This window comes from Drosophila bipectinata, chromosome 2L (genome assembly GCF_030179905.1).
Source record: "Drosophila bipectinata strain 14024-0381.07 chromosome 2L, DbipHiC1v2, whole genome shotgun sequence".
Lineage (NCBI taxonomy): Eukaryota > Metazoa > Arthropoda > Insecta > Diptera > Drosophilidae > Drosophila > Drosophila bipectinata.
In genome coordinates this window covers 24588446-24601982 of record NC_091736.1, presented here as the reverse complement: position 1 = coordinate 24601982, position 13537 = coordinate 24588446, and the positions used below count along the sequence as shown (strand labels likewise).

The 13537-nt window shown below is 38.0% G+C and overlaps 1 protein-coding gene across 2 annotated transcripts in view; it reads left to right on the top strand.

Moving 5' to 3' along the window:
- The window catches only part of dpr21 (defective proboscis extension response 21), an 80172-nt gene extending 67068 nt beyond the window's left edge, over window positions 1-13104 (top strand). For both annotated transcript variants that reach the window (XM_070277505.1, XM_043213722.2), the window contains exons 5-7: window positions 3347-3474; window positions 12084-12252; window positions 12915-13104. In XM_070277505.1, coding sequence (XP_070133606.1) covers window positions 3347-3474; window positions 12084-12252; window positions 12915-13006 — 389 coding nt within the window. In that variant the 3' untranslated portion in view covers window positions 13007-13104. The remainder of the gene's footprint in view (window positions 1-3346; window positions 3475-12083; window positions 12253-12914) is intronic.
- Window positions 13105-13537: the final 433 nt, after the last annotated feature.

The window sequence follows — 13537 nt, the reverse complement described above, 5'->3', positions numbered from 1 at the left end:
AACGCGAGCAGCAGCAACATAGACATCATACAGCGCGCACAATCAAAAATCCTGAGAACTATCACAGGGGCACCTTGGTATGTTCGCAACGAAAACATCCACCGGGATCTGGGCATCCTCGCAGTGAAAGACGAAATCCAGAAGCAAAAAGAGTCATACAAAGAAAAACTGTCTTCGCACCCAAATTTTCTCGCTCGGGGATTGACTCGGGTTTCTAGCGTATCCCGCCTTAGACGCAACGACCTCCCAACCCAGCAATCGATTTTTAGGGCCGTCTAACTCCGTATCAGTCAATATGACTGTTAGTTAAGTTAAAAATATAAGATTTGATACACCTCTTGTTAGTCTCGCAAAGAGAAGATTCAAGAAATAAAAGCAACGTTAAAATAAAAAAAAAAAAAAAAATAGTTGATCATTGGTTTTCGTAAAATAAATTACCACCTCTTTGCGCTTGACACTCAGTTTAGCGGCTTTCAGCTGCTAAATGAGTCCCCTAAGCGTAAGAAATCATTTGTGTGTGAACTGCTTCAGCCTGCTCAGCCGACATTAACGCTCATATCTCTGGCCACCCCAAGGGCTAGAACTGAGAAAAATTCGACGTCTTTCGCTGTACAAATGAGCAATTGTCGGAGATGTCCTCCGTGACATCCCTTCAAGTGATACCACAGGTCCTAGTGAATGAAACCCCCGTTAGAGTCACCCAAAAGGGAATTCCACAGTCCGGACCACCGGCACCGACTGATTCTGCAGTTCTCGTACCTGTGCCACCAAAACCCTTGCAGGTGATTCCTTCATCGAAACATATATTTGTTTCTCGGCTTACCCCTGATACTTCAGAGATTAATATCTTATATATAATATCTTATAATATCTTATATCAAAGCCAAAACAAAAGCTGATATAAAGGTGGAGGACATAGCTAAATATATACATAATAATTATACAAGGCGCACATTTTCTTTCAAGATTCGTGTGCCCGCTCTAATATTTAAGACGATTTGTTCACCCAGTTTTTGTCCAAGAATATCAGCCTAGTACAGTAAAGGAAAAAGTTTTTGCTTCTGAAGAGGTGAAATCACAAGAGTTTGGTGACTTAGAATTTATTTGCATTAAAATCATTTTGGCCACATATTGTGATCATTTTTCCGCTTTTCATTCCTTTTTTTAATCTTGTGACTGATCGTAACCATCTTGTATAGAGAGATGGATCCTAGAAATATCCTAGAATTAAAGTGATCCAATGTCGATAACTCAACTTTATCACTTATCACGCACCATGACTTCACCGCGGGGATGTATGACATGACCCCAGGTCAAATTAACCATGTTAGAAATTCGTTCGGTCGGTTTTTAGACTTATGTTTTGTATCTGATCCTGATGACACCACTCTCTCCCGTGTTTTCCCCCTTTCAAGGCTTTTTCCCCTTTTAATTTCTTGTTCGAGCAGATGTCCGTTTCCGTAAAACTGATTTTCACAAGCTCCGAACAAATTCGGACAATATGTATCGAGCCTTATCGATACATATGATTGATGATCTTAATGTCACCCTAGAAAAATTTTACCATACTTTGTTTTTTGACTCATAGAAATATCCGTCCGCTATGTGCCATAGAAATATGTGCCATAGAATTCTGTGTGCCATAGAAATATCCGTCGGCTTCAACAAATCCTTCTTGGTTTACAAGGTGCATCACTAACCTAAAAAATACAAAAAAGGCTCTTACTTAAATATAAAAAACATGCAAACAACTTTTCTCCGCCTAAATTGACAGATCAGCCTTACGCATACAACATTTAATCAGCTAATCTTATTTTCTGTCCGTTTTCCTCCGAGAATAGATTGTTATCTGATCTTCTAAAGGTCAAACCCACTTAACCGCCAGGCCCCGTTGGAATACCAGGCTGTGTGCTAAAATAATGTGCCAGGGCGCTGTGCAAACCTCTTCTTAGAATTTTCAACTTATCTTTGGAAACCTCGATTTTTCCCTTATGTAGAAGAAAACTTTCATAATTCCCCTACATAAAAAAAGGGAAAAAATCCGATGCTGCCAACTACAGAGTTATCTTTAAATTGTCGGCAATTCCAAAGTTATTTGAAAAATTAATTACTCCTCACTTGCAACACTTTTGCTCATCGATTATATCTCCATGTCAGCATGGCTTTATTAAGCGTTGCACCACCACCACAAATTTACTGGAGTTGACATCCTATGTCATAGATGGAAGAAGTCATCTTGTCCCCTTATTATTTAAACTTTTTATAAAGGACTGCAGTAGGCAGATGATGTAAAGCTTTGTCTTCAGTAAAAATCCATCTCTGCCCAATGCAGTCTTCGGTCTGATCTTGAAAACTTTCAAAAATGGTTTGTAGCTAATGATTTAATACTTAGATGTCTTAACTGGGATCCAAATCTTCACCTTCCATCATATAATATTAGACTCTTACCAATAAACGTACCTAGCTTAACAAATCGGAGGACAATACTCGGTGTAGTTTTTTTGCATAACCTAATTAATGGGGATGTAGATAGCCAGAATTTACTAACACGCTTAAATTTTAACTTTCCTAATAGAAGGACTAGAAACTTTAGTCCTCTATTACTTAGCCATTGTAGTTCGACATATGCACAGCAAGACCCATTTAGGGTCTTATGTTCGAATTACAATGGTCTCTACTTTATAACATATTTTTCCTGTCCTATATATATCTTACTTTGTTTTCAACGTGACTTATGTTATATTAACCACAACGTATTTCTGCGTTGTTTCTGTGCTGAGTTTTTAGCACCATTAATTTGCGAGGTTTATTAAAATATATTTATTGAGGCACCAAGAAGAGGATCGAATAATTGTGAGCGTTTTCGACTTGAAGATAACTATAAAAAAATTAAAACGTAAATACTAAAAAATAAAATTTTCAAATTTGGGCGCCACCCAGCATTAAGCTATTTTTCTTTATTGTGTAAGGTAGTCTTTAGTCTATAGAGTTTTTTTAGCATTTATGAAGCAATATTTCCCAATGTTATTTTGCTGATGATATTGCGAATTCGGTTTCTAGCTCATGCCTTTGTCAAAAAGCGTTGTAACGTTACCACTTTTTTGATAGCTTCATTTAATTAAAGGTGTAGTTCCATTGAAATGTTTATTGCGGGGTTCAATTAAACTCCAAATTTAAAAACTTATTAAAAAAAATATTTTATAATAATAACGAGCAAATAGTGGACCGTTGTGCTAGCTAAACTTGGAGAACTAATTATGGATAATTAGAATATTATTATGCTTGCACATGCTTGCCCGACAAGCGTTTTTATAAATTTCTCGTTATATCTTTAAAATTCTTTTAGAGCCTATCACAAGTATTCCAGGAGGGCCTGACATATACATTGATTTGGGATCAACAGTTAATTTGACTTGCGTAATTAAGCACCTTCCTGATCCACCTACCACAGTGCATTGGACTCACAATAATCAGGTAATTTTAAAATAAACACTACATATAAAAAAAAACTATTATCGGTAGAGCTTTTTCTTCCCATGATCAGTTCTATCGGCAAGTTCCTATGGAGTCCATCAGTCCATGAGAAACATTCGTAAATTTTGAAAAATGTGAAACACTGAGTCCCTCGAAAGTTTCAGGCTGAAACTTTTCACCACACCCAAGCTAACTTCTGATAAAAAAAAACTCATCCGAAAAGCTCCAAAAGTGCAAATATCAAATCAAACAAATCTTAAAAGATTAAACCAGAGCTGGACAAACAGATAGCATCCATCAAATACATTTAGTATTATGTATACGGATATTATGGGTATGGGTTCCTGCAGTACTCAAATTATGTCTGCAGTACTTAGAACAGTACAGCAGCACACAGCAGTACTCCTGGAGTACTCAACACCTCCTCAGGGCCGTTTCGTCATATTTTGGTTGTGAAAAAAAAACAAATCATAAAACAATACCTAAAAAAATAGGCGAACCTATTCAGGCCGGCCTACACTCTACACAGTTTTCTAGGCATACTTAATTTTTTTAGTGCAAAAACTTTTACCGCATGTGTTAATGGTTCAGTTTTCTAACTATTAAGAAGGTCATGCGTTCGATATCCAGGAGATACATTTTGTTTTATTATAAATAACTTATAACTTTTATTAGTTGTTTCAAATCGCAGTCTCAAAAAAAAACAAGAAAGGAAAGCTAACTTCGGGCGGAACCGAAGTTTATATACCCTTGCAGTTAAAACCGGATATATATCGCAAACATCGGATATAGTTGGCCGATCCTTATGGGAATAGGAATATATAATCCAATTTATTACAAAACAAAATCTAAAAAAAAAGTCCCAAACTTCTATCTTCCAAAATACGAAAGTTGATATTTCTACCAAATACCATTTCCGATCGTTCAGTTATATGGCAGCTATGAGATATAGTCGGCCGATCCTAATGAAATTTGGTAGGTTGGATTAACTGACCAAAAATAGAATCTGTATTAAATTCCAGCTTTCTATCTTAAAAAACACGAAAGTTGGGTCATTTCCGATCGTTCAGTTATATGGCAGCTATAGGATATAGTCGGCCGATCCTTATGAAATTTGGTAGGTTGGATCAACTGACCAAAAATAGAATCTGTATTAAATTCCAGCTTTCTATACTCAAAAACACGAAAGTTGGGTCATTTCCGATCGTTCAGTTATATAGCAGCTATAGAATATAGTCGGCCGATCCTTATGAAATTTGGCATGACGTAATGTTTTGCCAAAAATAGCTCTCATGTCAAATTTGAACTCTCTAACTCTAAAAACACCAAAGTTATACCATTTCCGATCAATCAGTTATATGGCAGCTATAGGATATAGTCGGCCGATCCCGGCCGTTCCGACTTATATACTGCGTGCAAAGGAAAGAAGGGTGTGTGCAAAGTTTCAAGACGATAGCTTTAAAACTGAGAGACTAGTTTGCGTAGAAACCGGGATCGGTCGACTATATCCTATAGCTGCCATATAACTGATTGATCGGAAATGGTATAACTTTGGTGTTTTTAGAGTTAGAGAGTTCAAATTTGCATGAGAGCTATTTTTGGCAACACATTACGACATGCCAAATTTCATAAGGATCGGCCGACTATATCTTATAGCTGCCATATAACTGAACGATCGGAAATGACCCAACTTTCGTGTTTTTAAAGATAGAAAGCTGAAACTTGGTACAGATTCTATTTTTGGTCAGTTGATCCAACCTACCAAATTTCATTAGGATCGGCCGACTATATCCTATAGCTGCCACATAACTAAACGATCGGAAATGGTATTTGGTAGAAATATCAACTTTCGTATTTTTGAAGATAGAAGCTTGGGACTTTTTTTTAGATTTTTTATTGTAATTAATTTGTTTTATTATGATGTAATCATAAGGATCGGCCAACTATATCCGATGTTTGCTATATATATCCGGTTTTAACTGCAAGGGTATATGAACTTCGGCTCCGCCCGAAGTTAGCTTTCCTTTCTTGTTTTAAATTCAAATAATAACAAATAGTAATACTAATATAACAGGGGGGTTTCATGAAACTCCGTTACTTTTCCTCCAAAACGATCCTCAGAAGCTATAATTTCTCATATCGGATTCCTACGTTTCCTTGTTTCCGCCCGAAGTTAGCTTTTCTTTCTTGTTTTAAATTCAAATAATAACAAATAGTAATACTAATATAACAGGGGGGTTTCATGAAACTCCGTTACTTTTCCTCCAAAACGATCCTCAGAAGCTATAATTTCTCATATCGGATTCCTACGTTTCCTTGTTATACCCTTGAAGAGGAATTTTGTCCAAAAGTGTGCAACGCAGTGAAGGAGTCATCTCCGACCCTATAAAGTATATATATTCTTGATCAGGATCACCTCCTGAGTCGTGTTTTTGAAGATAGAAAGCTGAAACTTAGTACATGTTGTATTTTTGGCCAGTTGAACCTACCAAATTTTATTAGGATCGGCCGACTATATCCTATAGCTGCCATATAACTGAACGATCGGAAATGACCCAACTTTCGTGTTTTTAAAGATAGAAAGCTGAAACTTAGTACAGATTCTATTTTTGGTCAGTTGATCCAACCTACCAAATTTCATTAGGATCGGCCGACTATATCCTATAGCTGCCACATAACTAAACGATCGGAAATGGTATTTGGTAGAAATATCAACTTTCGTATTTTTGAAGATAGAAGCTTGGGACTTTTTTTTAGATTTTTTTATTGTAATTTGTTTTATTATGATGTAATCATAAGGATCGGCCAACTATATCCGATGTTTGCTATATATATCCGGTTTTAACTGCAAGGGTATATGAACTTCGGCTCCGCCCGAAGTTAGCTTTCCTTTCTTGTTTTAAATTCAAATAATAACAAATAGTAATACTAATATAACAGGGGGGTTTCATGAAACTCCGTTACTTTTCCTCCAAAACGATCCTCAGAAGCTATAATTTCTCATATCGGATTCCTAAGTATCCTTGTTATACCCTTGAAGAGGAATTTTGTCCAAAAGTGTGCAACGCAGTGAAGGAGACATCTCCGACCCTATAAAGTATATATATTCTTGATCAGGATCACCTCCTGAGTCGTGTTTTTGAAGATAGAAAGCTGAAACTTAGTACATGTTGTATTTTTGGCCAGTTGAACCTACCAAATTTTATTAGGATCGGCCGACTATATCCTATAGCTGCCATATAACTGAACGATCGGAAATGGTATTTGGTAGAAATATCAACTTTCTTAGTTTTGAAGATAGAAGTTTGGGACTTTTTTTAGATTTTTTATTTTAGTTAATTGGTTCTATTATGATGTGTTTATAAGGATCGGCCAACTATATCCGCTTTTTGCGATATATATCCGGTTTTAACTGCAAGGGTATATCAACTTCAGCTCCGCCCGAGAAAAATTTCAAAATTTTCGACAACAACGGATTTTTATTGTTGAAGTACCTGCGCTTTCCGGCGCTTTGCATCCTTATCCTAAAACACAAGTCTCTCCACTGTCCTGCATCGTTGCTTAAAAAAGCTACCTATTCACTCCCACGTTGGAACGCTGACCAATGACGTCCGCCTGAATCTCTTTCCACTTGGCCTAGATAGGGAGGTCAAGCTTCTACAACAGTTACAATAATGCAGCTTGAAAATTTGTATTATATTTTAGTTAAGGTTGAAAGTCCCAAAGCGGTGCAGCGCTCTTGTCCATTACGCGTTCAATTTCCCGCTTGTGAACGACTTTTGTCTGTCACTGTATGCATAGACAATGACCGGGAAACGCAGCGGTAGAATAACCACAGAAACCACTATGGGACAGTTTTGAGTTTTCAAAAAGTTTTTGGATCCTTTATTTGATGCCAAACTGTTCCAATGGCTAATATATAACTAAAAATGCAATTCAGACACATTGAATAATTTTTAGAGGATAAAAACGCTTTTTATTCTGCTTCCTTAAATTTTTGAACCAAAAAGTTTGTTTTGTAATTGTTTTGAGAGTCTTAAAGTTTAATATTTTAAGTTTGAAAGTAAACTATCAGACGCAAACGATCGCACAGAAATGCAAATGAGTTTCCCGAGTGATTGACGGCTGCAGGATTCTAGATCCTCCCCTCCTTAGAAATACACACCGAATTTTCAACGTCTTCTCAAAGGGGAAACAGGCCCGGCTCATTAGCTGACAAGCTTAACGACGAATTCTCCACCTCCGATGACAGAAGTTCGGAGGGACACCTGAAATGATCACTGCCGCCGCAAACAATCCATCTGAGATCAATAGATCCTTCCTTTGAGGTAGATAGAAACTATGATCCGTAAGCTTGGAACGTTCCAACCGGCTACATCCACTCTGGGCTGAAGGCCGGTGAGCATTGGGGTCACATTCGCTACTGCATGAGCAGCCTAACTGAAGATCTGTTACCAAAGCTTATTGAGAGTCGATTTGATGTTATTCCAGCATCGCCTATGCCAGATAGTTATTTAAATTGGCGAAGCTGCAGTTTAGTTGCTTATCTCGGGGTAATTAGGTTTTGCTGAAAGCACATAGCGGTTAATCACCAGAATGTTGGCGCTGGATAGAAGATGAGAAACATCTCTAATACAATCCTTCCCAACAAGGGACTTTAAAGAAGGAGACGTAGAATGGAACCTCGGATGCTTCGATACGTTGCAGACTCAAGTTAAATGACAACTCTTTAGACATGTGCGACATAAACCAAAACGTTCTATCTCGTCTATGCTGCCCTCGAAGAGTATTCTAATGAAGCCAGGGCAAGATTGGATCAGGTTGAAGGCTTTGCCACTTAACAGTCATACGGAAGAGGGCGCTCTAGTAACAAAAAACAGACGATCAATTGTGGCCTTCGACTTTTCAACTGGAATGGTCCACGTGGGACCATCGAGAAATTTACGTTTTCTAAAATGCGGCACCTTTGTTCCTCTGAATGCTGTCCATCGTCTCCTGTTGCGCCTGCATCTCGTTCCATTTATCTTAAGTCGATGGGTACAGCTTCTGTAGCAGCATCTGGGCATTGACGCCTCCCGAAATTTGCTGAGTAATGCCCATGCTAGATAGGGCTCCCATATACGCGTTGTTTTTAACGAACAGCTTACGAAATATCCTCTCAACGATGTCCCTTTTATTGATCTTAAATTCAAAATATCCTTCACATGCGCTTAAAAAATAAGACAGCGGTTGCTAAACCTCTTGTTTAAAAGCTCCAAAGCCATATTATAGTTTCCGTGAGCGAACGGAAACTCTGTCAATTCCAGTGAGCGAACTGTTTTCAACCCTGAATCACGCAAGCAGGACAATAGCAATCTACAATAGCTGAGAACATCACCGGAACTCAAGCCATTCGGAAAAGCCTCCGTTGAATGTGGGAAACGCCAACGGCGGCAACTTCTGGAAACAGCGGGGCTACCATTAACTACCTTCGAGTGGCCGGGCAGAAAATTGGAGCGCAGGATTACTTCCTGCGCAGGAGTAGCGACACCAAAACTTTACATACTTAATTTTGTTTTCAGTCTTAATTGGCAGCGTACCACTGTGCATCTGATATCCATTCAGCTTCACTGTGCCTGACCCCATTAAGTGAATGTCTTCAGCGACAACTTAGATATTGATGCTGCAATGTAATTACTGTTCATACTGTTATACTTTTACCGTTTTCAGAAACTCCAAAATAATGTTCCGAAATTACCTACCAAGAATAATCCCGATATTTTAGTTATTTTTTGATTTTATATCTAAGCTTATTTAAACAATTAGTCTCAAAAAATCGAAAATCAATGGGGACAGTGAGAATAATGCGAGCGCCGCTCAACGCTTTACATAGATAAGCTAAGCAACCAAGAACGAAATGAGAGATACAGTCGAGATTGCAGCAATGAAATTTTGACATCATAAATGGTACTTCGTTTAGGTTTTCCAAGCTTATACAAATTATAGACGGCGGCAAGACCCGACATGTTACAGCTTGCAAGACTGCTACGGCTGAATTCTCTAACGATCGGACAACTATATCACTGTGGCACTACACGGGTGACGCACCGCATGTCCTTCTATATTTCTGATATGTATCCGATCTTAACAGCAAAGGTATATCAACTTCGTCTCCGCCAGAAGTTAACTTTCCTTTCATAAAAAAAGGGTCGTCATAGTAATAAAAAAAAGGTTTAGGAATGTCCATTGCATTCCATGTGGCACCAAGGCTATTCACAAAGAAATTGAGTAAGTTTTATTTTATAAAAATTTTATTGCGTCGTTGCAGTTTTTTGTTAAATATTTTTTAATTTTTTTCTAATGGTGTTTTTTTTTATCATCTTCTTATATATATAAAAGAAAGTCGTGTTAGTTACACCACTTATAACTCAAGAACGGCAGAACAGATTTGGCTGAAAATTGGTAGGGAGGTAGCTTAGAGCCAGCAGACGGACATAGGATACTTTTTATCCCGTTCGACAACGGGAATTATACTCCTCCGAAATGGCTGCTTTGATAGTAATGAATAACAATAAGTAGACTGTGAGCGTAACGTATTGTACATTTATGTGTGTGTCATATGCCCCTGAAATAGGGGTCCGCCGATTACTTATCTACAGTCACCAATGCCAAGAAAACGCAATCGGGCGTTAGTCATCAAACAGTCAATTCTAGAGCTGCGCGAGATAGAAGAATACGAGATCAGGAGAACAAATTTATAAAGGTAATGAAAAGCATAAGCATGGCGCAGTTACGTGAATCACAATCGAAAGATGCACGAGATGAACATAATCAACAAAGACCACTTTTCAAAGAAGAGAAGCGCACAGATTAATAGTTAGAAGAAGAATTAACTAACAACGGCAACAAGTTTATCGAGGATTCACATCTGGGCAATTTCTTCGACTAGCATTCCAGTAAGAGCCTGATGTTGAAAATTCTGCTTATTCCAAAGTGATTATTGTGAACATTCAAAGTGAAAGTTCCAAAGTGAACATTCCTTATTTCGCTTCTTCCTGCCAAGTTACGATTGAAAAAAAATGGCAACGCATTGGCCATTGCATCTTCTGGCGTTGCAGCAACCTTATTAGATGGAGACATAGCAGCTCATTCAGTACTTAAGCTGTCATTGAACATTCAAAATAATCCAGATGCAGTGTGCAACATAAAAACAATCGTCTATGGGCATAGTGCCCATATTTTGGATGAATGCACTATAGGACGTAAAAATTCGCTTGGGGAATTGGATTGGTCATTTAGGGATATAATGAACAATGATAAACTATTTTACGGCCCTTTGTTACTCCTTTCAGGTGTTCACGGTTAACGTACGCTGATGAATTCAATGCTTGCTTAAAATCATCGCAACTGTGGCGTAATGTTGAAAAAGAACTGACCAAGAATATGCGCGATCAAATGCTTCAGGATCCATCCTTTCTCTAAACAACTGTTAAATATTGGCGAGAGGAATTTTGTTGTACGTGAAAATACTGGATGTACTTGAAATACTGAAAAACATTTATTAACCAAAATAAATGAAGAAAAAACAGCTAGCCCTTATAGAAAACAAAAAAGGCCAAAACAACGTTTGCCGGGGTCGCTAGTTTTTAATATATTTTAACTTGATCGCGATATCCCCCTCCGCTTTTTTGCTGGTAAGAAATATTTTAAACTTTCTAGTACGCTGCGTGCAAAGAAAAGAACTGTGTGAATCGGTTTCTTCATTGGGCTTGAATTCACGAGCCGGCCTATCCTTGCTCGCAGGATCACGCCTGTTCGTCGCGACTCAGTCGAACGCCAGACTTGTCCCTTACTCGTTTCGTGGCAAGGCTACCTGCCGAGGTCGGGAATGGCCCAACTCGACTCTGATACCCTGGGCTTCAGAAGAACCGTCCTGCAACGGATCCTTTCTCAGCACGCCCTTTACACTTACCTCTTTTTGGGCTGTTGGACTCCCCAAAGGCGGTCCTTCAGCTCAAACTACCAAATGTTTTTTTGAAACGCTCTAACACTTGAATGTCGGACTCTCCAAAGGCGGTCCTTCAACTCAACGTTACAAGCTTTGTAAAAAGACGTCTCAATTCGCTCCAATTCGTCTCCTTATATACTGCTTAAAGTTCCTAATTAATTAGTTAATCCTCCTGGATTCTGCTCATGCCATTAATCCTGCTTCCAGAAATACGTCACATTCCCGATGGCGGATTGCCGTCCGTGCCTTTTCGCCTCTTGCCACGGACCTCTGCTGTTGCTATGCGGTGCACTGGCGGACTTCCAGGGCCCACTGCACTTTGAGTCGCCACCTCCTACCTCCTCTGCTGATGCTTACCCCGACATACTTTCTAAACACCTTCTTGACACCTTTGACTGCTTTCACACCCCCTTGTCTCGCCTTTCTTGCCTTTGCCCTTGCCGTGTGGGGAGACTAATTATATAATTAACTAATTATATATTCCAATCATCGAAATTTTATGATTTTTACAAAACGGTTTGTAACTGATAATCCAAAGTTACATTTTTTTTTCTAGCATTTGATGCAATTTTAAAAACAACTATCATTTTTACATTTTTGATCCTTTTTCTTACTTTTTCAGGAGATAAATTATGATTCGCCACGTGGAGGAGTATCTGTAATTACTGAAAAAGGAGACATAACTACATCGCATCTTTTGATACAAAGAGCCAAAACATCTGATTCAGGAAAATATTCTTGTTTGCCGTCAAATGCAAATCCAATATTGGTTAATGTGCATATATTGCAAGGTAATACCTTTCTTTCATACCCTTGCAGAGGTATAAAGTGCGCAACCCAGTGAAGACTTTTCCGAACCTATAAAGTATGTATATTCTCGATCAGGACCACCCCTGAGTCGATGTAACCATGTCATGTAACCATCATTTAACCGTCTGTCTGTCGGTCCGTCTGTCTTTTTCTACCCGAACTAGTCACTCATTTTACAGTCACTCATGAGAAAGGGAAAGAGGCATACATAACTCTTTCCTTTGTACGCCTTAAATAAGTCGGATCGTCCGATTAACAGCCAACTAATTAGTTGGAAATGCCAAAATTATTATGTTTCTAAAAACAGAGGGATGGGTCAACGGATATGACCTGTCAAATTTCATAAGGGCCATCGAACTTCCTTTCAAAAATGAAAGATAAAAATTTAACCAAGTTTTAATCTGAAAGATCAAAAATTAACAAACTTTGGAATTCTGTACTCTTTTGACTTTTCTAGAAATTAAATAAATATTTACATTAAAAAAATAAATCTTCTAACGATCGGATAACTATATCCGTTAGTTGCGGTGTATATCCGATCTAAGCTGCAAGGGTATATAAACTTCGGCTCGGCGCGGCTCCGAAGATAACTTTCCTTTCTTATTTTAACTTTATTAATAACTATGTACATCTTTTACTAAAGGTTATCAGCCAGCAGCTGTGCAAAAAGCAGACAAAAAAGTGGCTGGATTAATCATTTTGCTAAATCTGGCTGTCCTTTTAGCAATTTCTTAAATAACGAGTAAATCAAAAAACATTTATTTATCTTATATGTGTATCGTTTTGTATAAAATCAATTTGCTAAATAAACAAAAATAATTAAGGAACAAAAACTAATTTTTTTGCTGAATGTTAGTTACATTTTCGGGGTCGTTGAAAGACGAGTTAGCGTGGCCAGAACAAACATATATTTAAGTTACCTTTTCAATGGGTATTTTTGGTCAAAAGTGGCGAAGCAGTGAAGAATACATCTCCGACCCTATAAAGTATATATATTCTTGATCAGAATCACTATCTAAATCGATACAAGCATATCCGTCCATGTATGTCTGTCTGTTCCTAAGCAAACTCCATTATAAATCTATTGACTTCAGACTTGCACATATTCATTTTCCGTTGCTGTTAGTGTATATGTAAGTACCAAAACCGAAAACTCTGCCGAACCGAAAAAAATGTTCTGCTAAGAAGCTCATCGCTTTAGGTCGACCATTTTGGTAGAAACAAAAACTAGAATGAATTTCTTGCAGTGAAAAGTTTTCGGCACTC